Below are 16,048 nucleotides of genomic sequence, written 5' to 3'. Positions count from 1 at the left end.
GCTGTGAGAGAGAAGCATCTGAGCTTCGTATTTTATTCTTTCATCATAATTACCCATCTATATGCCTGTGTTTACATTCACTGCATTGCTCTGTATATGAGGTAGGTTCATAGGTAAACAGCATGGATGGATGCATGTATGATCTGTGGCACCACTGTAAGTTTAACGGCTAGGTCTCTCCATTTCTGTGCACTTAGCTGAACATTAGGGACTCTTTTATATACTGTGTTTTAAGAAAAAAAAAATTTCTTCCTGTTAAATGCAAAATGTGTTTTACAAGCAATATATACTTGATAGAACTTCATGCCTTAATTCTAATAGTGTTAAAAAAAAAAGAAAAAATATGTGTAAAACCAGAAATCAAAACTTGCCAAGTTCAGGAGAAAAACTAACCTCAAATATTTTCAGTGTTCTTGGCACTCAACACGCCCTGAATTTAATGTGGCTTAAAAATTTGTTGCAAATCAGCTCTTTCCCTTTATTTGTCAGCTTTGGGCAGGAAACTGTTTTCTAACTATATGAAGTAATAGGTGATGTAGAAGTTTGGAAGAGCTAAAATATAATCTGGGAAATTTTAAGCGTATTTGACTAGTATATTTTCTAAAGGAAAGAGAAACTTTCTTGGTGGAGGAAAGAAAAACAAGGAGTTGCCAAGCATTTTATGTTTGAGAAATAATGAAAAATTCTCTATTAACAATTTAACAGTCTTGTATGATTACTTTTAACACATATTCAGTGACTAATTCATATTACATGGAATTTCTGAAGTGGGTAGCAATTTATTTCATTATAATCTGCCCAACTACGATTTTTATTAAAATTGAATCATGTTTGAGCCGTTATTGCAACAGTAAAAGGGGAATTTTTTCACTCTTCCACCTGTGAAATTCCTATTAACACCAAAGGGAATTCAGACCACATTCTCACTCACTTTACATAAAATGATCAATCTTCCATGTCAATTAAACTTTTCTGAATTTTACCCCACAATGACACGTGAATATGTTCTCAAATTTTCATCAAAGGAGAATAGAAGTCCTTTCTTTGCAGGACTCAGGAACAAACGATACATAATACCCGTTTTCAGAAGAAATAAACGATGAAAATAATTGCTAGATGTTTTATTAGAAGTTGGTTTCAGATGCGTTGGGATCTGTTCCTTGAATGAAAAAACCTTGAATGAGGTTTTTTCCTCATCTTTACACCTTTCCGGCATATAAAGGAAGACACACCTGTTTCTTGCAGGATTTTGGCATGTCAAAAGAATGAAGTTTTTCAGATGAAAAATAGAAAGAAATCAAGCTTTTAAACAATCCTACTCTCCTTTCACTGCATGTCTTCAACTAACAATAATACCTGGACAACAAAAAAATTATTCACTTTATTCTTCTTCTATATAGTGTGAATAGAATGATAGTACCTCCCTCTATTTTGTTGCATGTTTAATTGCTTCACAAATATTATTTGTGTTCTTAGGTAGAATGAGGAGAGAATATATGGCATAGATGTTAGAGGAATGAACTAATGATCCATTTTACACAGCATCCTGGATCTAACAGAACAAAATTTGGATGCTGCAAAGACAAATTCCCAACAGTGTAGCTCCTTTGAGAGTACTAGTGTCTGAAAGGATATTTGTGTGTCACCTGAGGCAATTCTAACCCTGTATTTTGCAGTGCAAGTCCAAAGATCAGTGACCACTTCAAGAAACACTAAAATATGAACAAATTATGCAAAATATATTAAAAAATCACCGCCTATTCCCTGTGGCCTTTTGATATTTTTCATACTAATTAAACTGAATCTGATTACTGTTTTTTTATGTTGTAGGTATCCATTTGCTAAATAGCTTAGATAAAAGAAGCTCTATTATTAGACAGATAAATTTTCACACTAACAAACTTTTCTTTGGGTATGAAAGAGAAACAGATGGCTTCAGAATCAAATACAATATGAGATTATTTATTTAGAGTTTAATTACAGGTGTATCAAGTAATCATCTCTATAGGAAAAGATAGTTGGCATATGTGGGGCTGAGAAGCTATTACTAAGAGACAGGTAAGGCTAACCAAAAATTCCCTGGGGAAATAGAAAATTTCCTAGTTATCTCTGGAAGAAAGAGAAAGACAAATTCTGACCTGTAGACAGTAGATAGATTAGTGACTGGGAGGGAGATCATGCTGTGCCTTAATTGTGTGTGTGTTGATGCTGTGGTTTTTGGTATTCAGCACAGCTGTGTGATTTAGTTTCCAGCTCATCTTTGAAAGGCATTGTGTAAGTCTCCCTTAGTTTGTCCTACATAGCTACCAAGAGAGTGTATGGTGCACTGGACGAAGTGTCTTCCGCTGCAAAAAGTTCATGTACGATCTGGAGATTATAATGGTTTTATGATGAGGTGTTTACAGTAAGGACAAAGGAGATGCATTCACAAGCTTTATGTGTCTTGTAAATGCATGATCTAGGGAAAAATCCGTCATTATGAATTACATAGCTGCCTATTCCTTCATTTCTCAAACTCTGTGACAATCCACGGCACTCCCTTCTGTTCACGTTCACCTGAACTACTTCTCAGCTCTGGGAACAGTTTACTGGGTCTTTAGCACGGGAAGCATTATCTTAAGGGATTTTGGAGAGGAAAGACTGTGATCAAGTCTTACAAAACTATAGTGAAGCAACATCCTGATGAGTGAAACCTTTGTGGGTGCAGGGCTGCTTGGAGCAGACAGGGTTCCAAGATGGCCATCAGCACTTCTGAGCAGGTGAGAAGCTCCACAGGAGATACTACCTCCTTGTGATTTTTGTACTGTCTGAAAGGAAAGAAGCCATTTGATTCAGAAGTATGGGCCATTTGAAAAATATATATTTTTGTCAGTGGTGGAGGCACCAGAAATTTTGAACCATATCATGGTGTCTTCCACTGTCTTGTGTGTTTCCCTACCACCTCCAGCTCTCTTTGGCAAAGGGTTGTCTCAGAAGGCAGGGCCAATGCATGAGGCATGTACAGTGAGGACAAGATAAAGAACTGAGTGGCTGTTACATGCATACCAATAACTCCCAAATGTCTCCAATGCATCTGGTGGCCACACATGTATGTTTTTACAGGGGGAGAGTTTGAATACTATACACTCTCTAACAGAATTCTTCAAAGTAAAGAAATGATTGACTGCACAAATGATGTTGATCTCCAGCTAAAGATGATAAGTAATGAAGGTAAAATTCATGTTTGGTACTCATGGTCTACTGGCAGCTATTTAAGGATCACTGTAGACAACTATACAAAGTGGTGATCATATCCAGATCAAGAAAGGGTCAAGGAAATATCAAGATGTCAAAGAATTCCAAGTTATTAATATACGATGCACCAATCACTAGTCAAGTTCATTACTCAATATTTAAAATGGTTGTTCTATTCTCTGCACCTGAATAAATAAATATGTTGCATCTATCACAAGTCATCTGTATCCAGAAGACTTTCTGCTTAAGAAGCACACATGAAAGATAGCAGATATTTTATGAGATTCCAATATTAAAATATACAACATGAACTTAAGACCAAGATTGCCAGTAGCTGATTGCCTAAATTTTCAAATTATAACCGTTACATACAACAGCAGGATGACAGTTTGCTAGAGTGCTTCCCTGCTCTCCCTGCTCATGTTCAAAAGAATCAGAGAACTCAGGCTTCTTAAGGAGGTGTCTTGAGTTTCATGTAGTTATAGCATCTTGGCTGAGTATCTTAGTCAGGGCTACCATGTCAAATTATCAAAGTTGTAAACTTTTTCCAGTCCATACCAAAAAGAATTCCAGAAAAGTTTGGAGACTTTTAAAATGGCAAAGCTCCCTATCTTTTCCTAATACTCAGTCCAAAGCATTGCAATCAAGTTCATATAACATTAACATATAATGTATTAACAATATGGCTTATGGAAATATCTAAGTCAAATGCTTAAGCAGTTGTTTAGAGATGGGATGACCAACTGCACATAGGAAAGCATTTTCTGTGGACTTGTTTTCTGTCCTACAAAACCAAGAAACTACAGTAAATCTTCTTGAGGCTAAATTACCATCACCTTAACTACCAACCCAGAGATCTGGAAGCTTGTTGATATCCTTTATAACAGAATAAGAATTGCACGGGTTTAGGTCCTTGACCATTAAAGTCTGTGTGTGGGAGGAGAGAGGGGAGCAACATTTTACTCACCATTCCTCTTCAGAAGGAAAGGTGAGATCATGCCCACATTTCAGTTTCTTTGATGGTTGGTGTGTTGGGACAGTGACATAGTCTGAATCTAGTAGTGGCCAGGATGGTAAAGAGGAAACAGTGAATTAATTGTGTCTCACAACCACAGTGCTTCCTGCCTCACCCGTTGCTCAGGGCTGTGTCTAAAGTCAGAGTATGACCCTGATATATTGCCACTTATGAAATAAGGGGTCATCTGTAGGGTGGCAAAATTTCAAAATTTTGTATTTCAGTTTAATACCTGCAAACCTCAAAATTCTTGGGAATTGGATTCTGGCCTACGTTTTGTTCACTGACAGATGATATAACACCAATGGACTGCAATCGCTTTGTGACCATGCCTTCATAAGAAGCTACTTATGTCTAACATAAGTCAGACATTGCTGAGAGGAAATGACATGCAACTTATGAAACTTGTTTATAGACTAAATACAAGTGCGGAAGTGATTTCAGCTTTGTTATTGTTGATAATACTCAAGGAGAGGATACAGACATCAAAAAAAAATCTGAATTCCTGTTTAATTAAAATCAGCCATTGAGGCTATCTCTACATGCCATCCCATTTTGCAATGGAACCTGGACAAAATGATCAGATGAAGTAGAAAAATGACTAACATAATTATTAGCAGCAGCTCTATATTATAAAACTAGGATGAAGAGACCCCACTGATGAATGGAAGTGTATGGATATACAGGCAAAATTGTGGAATTCAAGTAAATACCCATTTCAGGCTCAGTTTCAATACTTTCAAAATACTGTCTTGCAGAGATAGATTGAAAGTGTTTCATTTTCAGTAAGTATTCTCTGGTTTCCCTGAGTCTTTTAATAGCAGACCTACTTTTTTTTCCATGTGGCAAATTTTCTGCTTGCCTACCTCCCCCAACGACTTCTTTGCTATTATCTAGCTGTTATCTAGCAAAGACTGGCCCATATAATGATGTAAAGGGCTTATGTCTTTTTCTGTTCAATTATTGTTCCTCAACTCCCAGAACCTGCTTGTATGAATTTATGCCCCTATCCCATTCAAGTAGAAAAAAAGGTCAGCTTCTTCCATGTCTGGGTATGTCCAAGACCTTCATACCCCATCCTGCTTCTTTGGCACAGGCAGGTCAGGGAGGGAGAATTCAGAAACAGTGTGAGCGAAGAGGAGGTGGGAAAGAAGACATCTATAGATCCTTCTATAAATTTAGGAGGTGAAATCACAGTGTGTGTATGTTTAGTTAGTTCAAGCTTCCTTTGACCTAATTTGCAGTTGTTTATACAGTTAATGACAATTGTTTATATGACTATGTTAAGTACCGTTCTACTTCTTCTTTCCATAAGTCAAAACTGCCATACAGAACTGGCGTGACATTTCTGGATGGAATTTCAACCATATAAAAATAAGAAACGGCAGGATTCCCAGCTAGAATTTTGACAAATCTGCTAAAAAGCCTAGGACTTGGACTAGACCCCACAGGATAATACAAATTACACTGTCAGAGGACAAACAGTTCTGTGGTGGAGGAGTATCAGCCTGGATGTTGGCAGGCTTTCAGTGAAATGCTCTGTTCTACTCCAGGGTCTTCCTGGGAAAGCACCCACTCTTGTCCCTGACTGTGGTGATTAAGGCACTCGCCAGTGATACGGGACGTATGAGTCTGAGTGCTGATGAGCTGAGGGAAGAAATGAGCAGTATTCCTGAATCCGTCCTGGCTGCTTTGCTGCTGTATAAGCTGGCAAGAGTCACCGCTGAGGTCTGTGCGGTCTCCAACCCACCTGGAGGGCAACAGTGACTTCAGGGCACAGAGGGCAGCAGCCTCCCAGGGCAGATGGGAAGATCAGCATCTCATTGGGGTTACCTATGGGGCCAAGGCATGAAACAAGCACCCGATCTGCTCAGCCTTGTCAAGAATTAAGTGTTTCTGGGCACCTCTGAAGCAGAACTCATGAACCAGTAGACCTATAGGTAAGGCAAAGGTGCCACGTGAGGTCCTCTCTTCAGTTCAGCTCACCCCATTTAAATCACAGCTGTGTCTTTGCCAATAAATCTTCACTGTGTCCACTGACAAGGTAATTTTCAAGCACTTTAAACCTCTGAGTAAAGCCACAACACAGTCCCTGTTTGCCTCCTGTAACACCTAAACCCAGGCCTGAGTACACATATTAGTTTGAACCCTGAAAGCCGCTGATGTCTTTGGGGTCAGCACAAGAAGGCAAATCCTCTCTTTGCAAGGAAAAAGCACACTTGCTCACACATTTCAGAGCCACGCAGGCTGCCTCAGCTGTGAATTTTCCCCACTCGCGCTGCCAAACGCATTCACAAGGCAAGACCCAGCTCTCCCCCCCAGCACTCACCAGCCATTCCATAAATGTCAGCTTGAGCACGCAGGCAACAGACTCTGGAAGGGGAAGCCAGCAGCTATGAAGGAGCTGTAACATGCCTATCAGCAGTCATGCAAAAGTCAGTGAGAAATAATAACTTCCTAAACATTAAAAAGGGCTTGCTAAAATGTTTGCCAACTGGTTGTGCTGCATCTTGCCACTCTGACTGCTTTGCCCCAGATCCCCTGGACGCAGCAAGCAGGGTGTTTATGAAACATTTAGCTGAAAGCAAAGAGGGTAAGTGCCATATGCTAACTGCTGCTGCTAGGTGCAGAGATACAAACACAGTTTTTAAAATGGCCCTGCTTTGTGTCTGAATTTCTTTGTGGAAATGCAGACACCATACTCTACGAATGCAGTTTGGGGTGCTGTTCCATGACCAGCAGAGATAATCTTTTACCTTGCTGCTGCCAAAAAGAGAGGTCCTCGCATCCCAGCCTCATGCCTGGCTGCCTTCCTGCATCCCTGTTCCCATCTGCGATATCCCACGCCTCCTTCATGCTGGCTCAGGTGCTCTTGTCACCCCTTAGGGAGCCAGTGCAGTTGGTAACCTCAGCAGAAAACTACCGTTGGTGGGGTTGGGATTATTTTTCTGGGCTGCTTTCCCACAGCTTCAGCCCTCTGAATCAGCTCACTGAGGGCACACTTGATATCAGAAGGGCACAGGGAAACAGCAGGAGTGCTGGCCAGGATGGGAGGAGCAGGAGCACCCTGTTACAGCAGCAGTGAGCTATTGGCACAGCCGCCCTCATCCCACTGCAGCCTTAGACGTAAACATCTGTGCCACTTAACTCAGCAGTTCAGGGACCTGGGCTCTGACCTGGGTCATGCATGCAGTGTGACCCTACTCCAGCCAGGCAGTTCAACTCCAGTTTCCTTTGGAAGGAGGCCATGCCTTTTCCCCAGGCCACCTTGCAGACTGCAGAGCTCAGCTGCTGTGGTGCTAGGGTTGTTTTTTTGAAGTTTCCAATATGTTTGCTTTCACTGGAAAAGTGGTTTCTTTTCCTTCTTTTTCTCATGTTCAAAAAGAAGTAAATTATTTTTAGCTCATATTTCTTCTTTTGAACTTGCATTTGGACACTAAGTCAACACAGGAGAATTCTGCTTCAAAAGGTGGATGTCTCAGAAATGACAGGCAAGAAAGAGGGAACTAAGTGACAGTGGTTCTGCAACCCCTGCTTAAAGTGCAATGTACCACGTTCAGAGAAGGACATAGGAACCAAAAGCAAGACTTCTGGCAAATTGGGGAACTTGGAATCTGCAGTTCAGATCCTTGTCATCTTCCATCTGACTTTGGAGACATGTATTAAAAAGTTCCTCTGAAGACCCCGGCACCCCCAAGGTGCCTGTAGTTCTCTAGGGCAATTTCTGCCATTTCTTTAGTTGTGAAAATGCTCTTGGCTGGTAGGCTGTGCAGACCAGGACATATGATCTGGGGTGCTCTGCTGAGACCTTTACATTGTGATGTGGGGGTTGCCTGGGGCCAGTATGGGAGAACAAGGGGATGCGGCCATGAATCTGTGATTACACGGGCCAGGTAGCAGCACAGGTGATGGTTCTGTAACCATACTGGGATATCAGGTTCAAGAGAAGAGATAAATGACTCATTTGTATAATCAGATATGTCACTAAAATTATCAGGGACAAGATGGGCTAAAGGAAGGGGTTCATCCCTGACATGCTGAGGTCCTGCATGGATGCCACACTGAGAAAACTGAGGGACAGTTTCTGGAGGTCTCTTATCACATGCTACAAGGAATTACAGATTGTTGTGCCTCACAAAGAGCCAGTTCCCTTTAGCACCTCTGAAAAATGAGGTGATTTTTATCGAGGTGACCAATTGTAGATTTAGATACTTGTAAGTTTAAAATACTGGTCCAGTTTAGGAATGAAGAAAAAAAAAATACTGTCCAATAATATGATTGCGAAATCAGGGTTTTTCGGGCAAGGTAAACTGTCATGTGTTAGTTTGCTTCTAAAACTAAATTTGTTTTCTGTGTTTCTGTGGGAAATCAGAGGATGTTATGAACTGAGTCATGCAGTTATTGACTTTAGCAAGCATACAACTGATATAAATAGAGAAACACTGGTGAGCCTTGAACAGAAGAAGAAGAGATTGAGAGGTCTTCTAGCAAGGGCTGATAGGACAGGGAGGCAAAGATGAAGATAAAGATCCTTCCTTTCCTTGGGTTACTATATGTTGCATGTTCTTGTGCTTTCCCAGTGGTTCCAGAAAAGGAAAAAGAAGATATGCAATTTGCTAAGGTAAGGACTACAGAAAGAACTTAAGAAATAATTTATTGAGAAAATGAATGTAGTGATGTATTAGTGATGCAGAATATTTTATTAACAACTCTCTGCATTTGAAAAGAAACATTTATGTTCTAAACTGTTGCTTTTTCTTCCCCATCAGAAATACCTGGAAAATTTTTATGATTTTAAAGAAGAGAAAAATTCTCTCTTTAAAGCAAAGAGCCTCAATCACATGGCTGACAAAATCCGAGAAATGCAGTCATTCTTTGGGCTAGAGGTGACTGGGGAGCTGAATCATAAGACACTGGACATGATGAAGCAGCCTAGATGTGGAATACCAGATGTCCGTTCATACAGCACCTTCCCACGGAGCCCTAGGTGGAAGAAAGAGGATGTGACATATCGGTAACATACATTAAAACATGTTTCTCTGTACACCACTGGGAAGCTTTGTGAATGCTAGGCAGAAGTAATGCCAACAGGTTCTTTACTATTTATTTCGGTATTTCTCCATATAAAAGCCCCATTCAGGATGAAAGGGCCATGAATGTGGGGACTATTCATATCCTTTGCTTTAGGCTTCCAAACAGTGATGAAAATGCCAAAATAGGAGTTTACATTAGTTAGTTAACAACCTACTAAATAATATACTCAGTGGATAGAAGGGATACAACTGAGAGTATATATGTTAGGATTTCTGAAAGACATGAAAGAAAACTGTGAAAACTTCCTCTGTTATGTAAGCAAATAATTTGAAAATAAACAACTCGGGACACATAAATAATAATAACCACTGATTACAATATTTGACATTGATACTATGTGCCCCAGCCACATATGATCTGGTTGCTTTCAATTCCTTTCTCCTTATTTCACAGGATTTTGAACTACACTCCAGACATGCTACAAGCTGATGTAGAGGACGCAATTGCAAAAGCCTTCCAGCTCTGGAGCAGTGTCACCCCTTTGAGATTCACCAGGCTCTACAGTGGTCAAGCAGATATAATGATCTCCTTCGCAGCTGGATGTAAGGGGACTCCATTGCCTGGGAATGATAAGTATTTGTCACTTTTTTTTTACAGAGATGATGAAAAACGTCACTTTTTTCCCCTTTTTTTTAGTTCATGGTGACTTCTATTCCTTTGATGGTCCAGGAGGAACTCTGGCTCATGCCTACCCCCCCGGTAGTGGGATAGGAGGAGATGCCCACTTTGATGAAGATGAAAGCTGGACCAAATTTACTACCTATAACGGTAGGTAACCTTAAATATTGTGTTGCCTGTTTTTTATTAGACAGTGTTGTCTTGAAGACACTGTAAAGTCACAGATCCCATGGCAGTAGTTCCAGTATTTACTGAGATGTAAAATGTCAGTGTAATTTAGTAAAATGATTCTGCATATTTTGACCTGGGCTGCAGTCATGACAGTACCCTGAAGTTAACGCACAGGCTGCAATTACAGCTACAGTGAAGGAAATGAGATTAGCATGAAACAGCAATATTGGGTAATCATGACATTGTAAGGCAGGCAATTTTCACCCTCAGGTAATGACCTTAAAAGTTGTGATACTGAGCTCTCACTTTTTTTTTTTTTTCTGATTTAAAGTGATGCAAATCTTTAACTTCTGCAAAGGAAAAAAAAATCTTGATTCTTGGTAAATATAATTAAATATAACAGTGAAGTGTTCTGGTTTCCAGCAATGTCCAGAGATGATGTTACATGTTACTGGTCTTTGTGAAGTAGCTACCAGGTGAATTCCATGTCATTTATGATTACCGAAATCTGACCAGATGACTAAAATATTCTCACCTAGTTTTCAGTCATTATTAACATTAAAGAAACTTTGATTCTTTGTTGGCAGGAAAATTTCTGCAATATGAGCAAAACCTGTCCCCAGATTGGTTTCCCTGTGAGAAATAAATGTTTATAATTTGAAACTCATTTCTTCTCCAGGATGCCAGAGAACCTCTTACTTGGGACATATTTAGATTTTGCCATTTTATTAAGACTGCGAACGATATATCATGCATGAGAGGATGGCACTTGTATCCCACTGTCATGCAAGAAAATGTATTTAGTGTTTGTTCTTTGTGCTGGATTTTTTTTAGGATACAACTTATTTCTCGTCGCTGCTCATGAGCTGGGCCACTCACTAGGTCTTGGTCATTCCAACGTCTTAGGTGCTTTGATGTATCCTATATATATGGCCAGGGATACGAGGGACTACAGGCTTCCTCAGGATGATATTGATGGCATTCAGGCCCTCTATGGTAAGCAAGAAGCATCATTTTTTGGTGGATGATGGATAAGCATTTATAATTAATTTTATCCAACAGCTAAAATGTACTGAACTTTCTACTGCAAGAAGGATACTGAGGCTTAATTTCCTGATATTATTTTTGGGCAAATCTCTTGGTTTCTTTGTGGCTAAGAGTCTACATCTGCCAAATTGAATCTGTGGGCTGTATCCATGCCAGTAAGTCAACAGGTCCAAGAGCCTTTCTCCAATGACACCAGAGGAACAGCCCATGGCTGTAGTATTAAACTCTCTTATCTTCCACTAAAGGGTGGTCACATGCACAACTGCCTTTTGGAAATGGTGTTTGCTCTTCATTAACTCCTGAGCACATACAGTTTGAGAGACCAACGGCCTGTCAAGGCAAAACAATGCCAGAGACCATTTTAACAGTCAGCAGGACAGATAGCCAAGTTAAATTGCCCAGGAATTTTCCCTGGCATTAATTGACTATTTGAGTTTTAACCTTAAGAAACCTATGCATTTGGCTCCATATGGTACATCCTGAAGCTCTGCGACATGAAACACTCTAATTCACCTTCCAATTCTACACTTACCTGTTTCCCAAAGGATCCCCCAGGGAATCTCCTGCACTTCCAACGAAAGCTTTTCCCCCACAAGAACCAACTGAAATGACACCTGCAGAAGCACCAACTGAAATGTCACCCCGGGAAGAACCAACAGAAACGACACCCTCCAAAACCCCCACAAGACCAGAAGACTGTGACCCTCATTTGACTTTTGATGCTATCACCACTCTCCGTGGGGAAACACTGTTCTTCAAAGGCAGGTAAGTGCTTTCATTTCTAGCAAGACCTTTTTGTGAGACTCACAAAGGCAAAGTATAAAGTTCAGTTCAAGGAATTTATCTGCCCTTGGTTACAAAGGAAGATGTTTCTTTCTGAAAGTATTAAGGCAACTTTGCAAAATTTTACTAGCCCACCTGGGCTGGGCGAGTAACATGGTTTACTGACTGGTGAGTAAAATGTTTTAAGCCATCATACATCATCACCCGTGTCTGTTAAAATTGTGCAAGGCTGAATAATTCCAGTGTCACTCCTCAGCCTGCAGCTGCTTTGCATGCAGCATCGTCCTTGTCACACCGTCCTGTGTGTGGGTCAGGGAGCTGTGGAAAATGTCACTGATGACTTTTGGTGGCACTCTGACCTAGGAGTCTGCACTGGACCACTGCCCAGTACTGTCTGTAGGGAGCCCCTGCTGTTACAGGTGTCCATTTTTTGGGCATGCTCTGACACGGCACTGTAGTGGGTTGTTGACTGGGCAAACCCACCCTGGCGACAGAGAACAGCATGTCAGGCCCAGGGTTTCACCCACTTCTTGGGTTGGTAATTGTGTTTTGATTGAACAAGCTTCCGTGGATGATGTGGGTCTGATTTCCCTTCTAAAACACATGATGAAGGATTGTAGCTTAAAAACTTAATAATTTTCAGGGAAGGGGAGGAGGGAGCAGTTCCTCCTTAAACTGGGTTTTAACATTTTTCTCAAGAATGTTTAATGAACATTTGTAACCAAACTGAAATTAAGAACACAGCTGTGCCTACCTGCATGGGACATGGTGAAGAGAAAGCTTCAATTGTCAGCACTACCACAGACATCACATGTTGTCTTGGGCAAGCTGTCAGGGAGAGGTCTACAGGGCCACCAGCTCTAGATGCCCCTGCTTGAGCCAAAGGGTTAGACAAGATGACCTTCAGAGGTCCCTTCTAACCTCAACCGTTCTGTGACCTCAGAGAAACCCATAGTAAAGGGCAAATGTCTATGAGAGAGCAGGGCAAACTGAAGCACTGCATCCCAAAAGGGGTGATATCTCTGCCTCATAGGGAGAACTGCCTCCAGCACCCAGACAGTAAGATTTAAAGCACATCTCTGGGCTACTGATCTCCTAGTGCACTAGAGACAATGAAACACTGCTGTTTTCATTTCTATCATCAGCTATGTCTGGCGCAAAAGTCCATATTTCTCAGGCATTGAGCACGACACCATCTCCTCATTCTGGCCGTCACTGGCAGCTGGCTTTGATGCTGCTTATGAGGTTGACAAGAAGGATCGAGTGTTATTTTTTAAAGGTATTTCTCTTACATTTCCATCAGCCCTTTTTATGAATGAATAAAGTTATAGTAGTACTGTTAAAGTTATATAATAATAACGGAAGTAATATTATACTATTACTAATACTAATACTAATAGAAGATATTCTTAATATTTAAATCCATTTTCATTTTGAAAACGCTGTTACTGTCATTAACTAATGCTGCTTCACAACAGCCCTTTATAATATGATATTACTCTTCTTTTGTCAGTGAGAAGATCATAGCTGAGACAAAATTGATTACCTACATTAAGTTATTTAAATACATTTTTAAAGGTGCCAAACACACCTAGAAAATATGTTGAGTTTTAACTATTGAGTATATAATACTCTTAACGATTATAAAAAGTGGAAAATCCAACAGCTCTGAAGTATTCAAACTTATGTGTGCCCTAGAGGGTCATGTTCTCAGCTAGACATCTGTGCTATTTGGTGGCACTTACTACACAGAAAGCTCTGGGGCTTTGATGAAAAGGAGCTCAGCCTCCTCAGGAATCCTTACTAACTTTTTCTGGTTTTCCTGCAGATGACCAGTACTGGGCTGTGAGTGGCTACAGTATAGAGCCAGGCTTCCCCAAGCCTATTCAGAACCTGGGCTTCCCCACCGGTGTTGGGAAAATTGATGCAGCTGTTCATGATCAAAATACCAAGAAAACCTATTTCTTTGTAGGCAACAAGTACTGGAGGTAAGGCTTATTCCTCTTTTGTACAGCAGATAATCAAAATAGCTTTTAAAATGTCAAGTTATTTTAGTATTTGTACAGTAAGTAGCCTCTTGTCAGCCTTTTCAGCCAGTATAAAGCTGAAACTCAGAGGCAATTACTCATGTCTTTTCATAGAACAAAGTCTGTAACACCTGAGATAAAGACAACATTCATTTACTCTTACCAGTCTGTGATTAACAGGCAAATGAGCTTTGTTTATACGTTTGGAAGTAGTATTACATGAACTTAGTATAAAAAGATAATGTGAGTAGACTTTGTCATCACGTCATCTATTCATTCAGTAGCTATTAAGGGGCAGAAGTGCTCTCTGAAATTCATAAATGACAAATCTATCAAGAACGTTATGTAAGGAGATTAAAATATTTACTTTTTAAGAAACAGTTCAGCTAAGCAATAATGTTAGCCCTAATAATTAATCTGTAGTATTATCTTGAAAGAGTATTATTACACCAGAAGTTTACATTCCACTCATGGGGTCACTTCATAGATTGGATGCTGTAAAATTAAAATATTCATTTTGAATAATTATTTAAGTTTATTACTCAGTATAAGCCCCATCCAGTCTTATTATCAGTCTCAGGGAATGGAAGTGAACTATTTAGTCTGATGTTCTGAAAACAGCCTTGCATAGGTCACTAAAGATGTAAATATTCACACCCCCAGGATTTATACAGTTCTATGAGATCACAGATGCTTGCAGTTACTGGATTTTCAGCTGAAAGTAGGCTTATGTAGTAAAAATTCCACCTGGTTTCAGCATTGAACTTACATGCTTGCTTCTTGTTTTCTTGCAATTTCTTTATTTAGTTTCAGTGAAAATACCCAATCAATGGAAAAGGGATATCCAAGAAAAATAGCAGCTGACTTCCAAGGAGTTGACCACACAATTGATGCTGCTTTTCAGAAAAATGGTAAATACATTAAAATGTAATTAAAAACAAAACAAAATGTAATTAAAAACAAAACAAAAGACCATCAACCAAAGCCAAAAAAGTATGTGTTTCAAATGCATATATATATATGAAATGTTTGTTCTGATATTTTTTTAAAAATCACCCAAGAAAATAGCAAGTGTATATCAATAGGTATACAAAAAGGAAATATTAATTTGTCAATATTTTATCCTTCCAATTCTAGGACATTTCTACTTTTTCCATGGATCAAACCAGTATGAGGTTGACATCAAGAACAAGAAACTCATCCGTATAATGAAGAGCAACAGCTGGTTTAATTGCTAGAAATATTAAGTGATGGTGCAGGGCTGTATTTGTACCAGAAATGTTTTTTCATGTTCCTTGGTTATAAACAATATCATTCAGCTGTTACTGTGCATCTGAGTCTGAAATGATGGCCTTTGATAATTCTAATTTAAAACCTTAAAAATGTAAAACTTAATGTACAGTTTTAATTTATTTTGTTTTCCAACTATTTATTAATCAAGTTGTTTTTGAGTAATAAAGTATTTTGCTCAAGTATAGCAGCATTCTTGTGTTTTGGTTCAGTCCGCTGGAGACAAGGCATCTGATATAACCACATACAAGCCTGAACGGCGCTAGGACCCCCACCGCCATTTTTAGCAGGGCTCAGTGTCTGTAGGGGGAAGATAAAGAGAAGCAGAAGTAGGTGGGCAGTTTCGACAGGCAATAAGAAATGACCTGGGGGACAGAGGAGGGAAATGAAGACACTCAGTAACAATGCAGGGGAGGCGGAAGAGGTAGGAGTTGATCCTACGCGACGGTGTGGGAAGGGCTGTGGAGAGACTGGTGGCTGTGGCCTCACCTGCCACAACCCCATGGCATGGGGACAGAGGAGTCAGGGCAGGGATGGGGACGGGTGCCTGCTGGTAGATGGGGAACATAGCAATGGGTTGAGAGAACCCATGCTCCAGTGCCACTGTGGGTGGTTTTAGTGGGCAGAGTCGTGGGTACAGCAGGACATGAGCGACCAGAGAAAAGGGTAGGTGTCTAGTTTGGGGATAGAGGCAGCATGCAGGCAGGGTGGGAAGTGATGAAGATATAGTCATGGGGTCCCAGGGAGTCAGGGGATTACCCCTGCTGAG

The 16,048-nt window shown here is 40.2% G+C and overlaps 1 protein-coding gene across 1 annotated transcript; it reads left to right on the top strand.

Annotated features, from left to right (window-relative positions):
* The first annotated feature begins 8,765 nt into the window (after positions 1 to 8,765).
* On the top strand, positions 8,766 to 15,464 carry LOC127021506 (stromelysin-1-like). Its single transcript, XM_050904609.1, has 10 exons — positions 8,766 to 8,870; positions 9,019 to 9,263; positions 9,737 to 9,885; positions 9,980 to 10,111; positions 10,967 to 11,128; positions 11,725 to 11,944; positions 13,108 to 13,241; positions 13,791 to 13,950; positions 14,797 to 14,900; positions 15,127 to 15,464. The coding sequence occupies exons 1-10, from the start codon at positions 8,766 to 8,768 to the stop codon at positions 15,225 to 15,227; spliced, it is 1,512 nt and encodes a 503-aa protein (XP_050760566.1). The 3' UTR covers positions 15,228 to 15,464.
* Positions 15,465 to 16,048: the final 584 nt, after the last annotated feature.

The sequence above is a fragment of the Gymnogyps californianus genome, chromosome 1 (assembly GCF_018139145.2).
Source record: "Gymnogyps californianus isolate 813 chromosome 1, ASM1813914v2, whole genome shotgun sequence".
In the NCBI taxonomy this organism is placed as follows: Eukaryota; Metazoa; Chordata; class Aves; order Accipitriformes; family Cathartidae; genus Gymnogyps; species Gymnogyps californianus.
The sequence above is the reverse complement of the archived record's forward strand: the minus strand, read 5'-3'. Positions and strand labels throughout refer to the sequence as shown.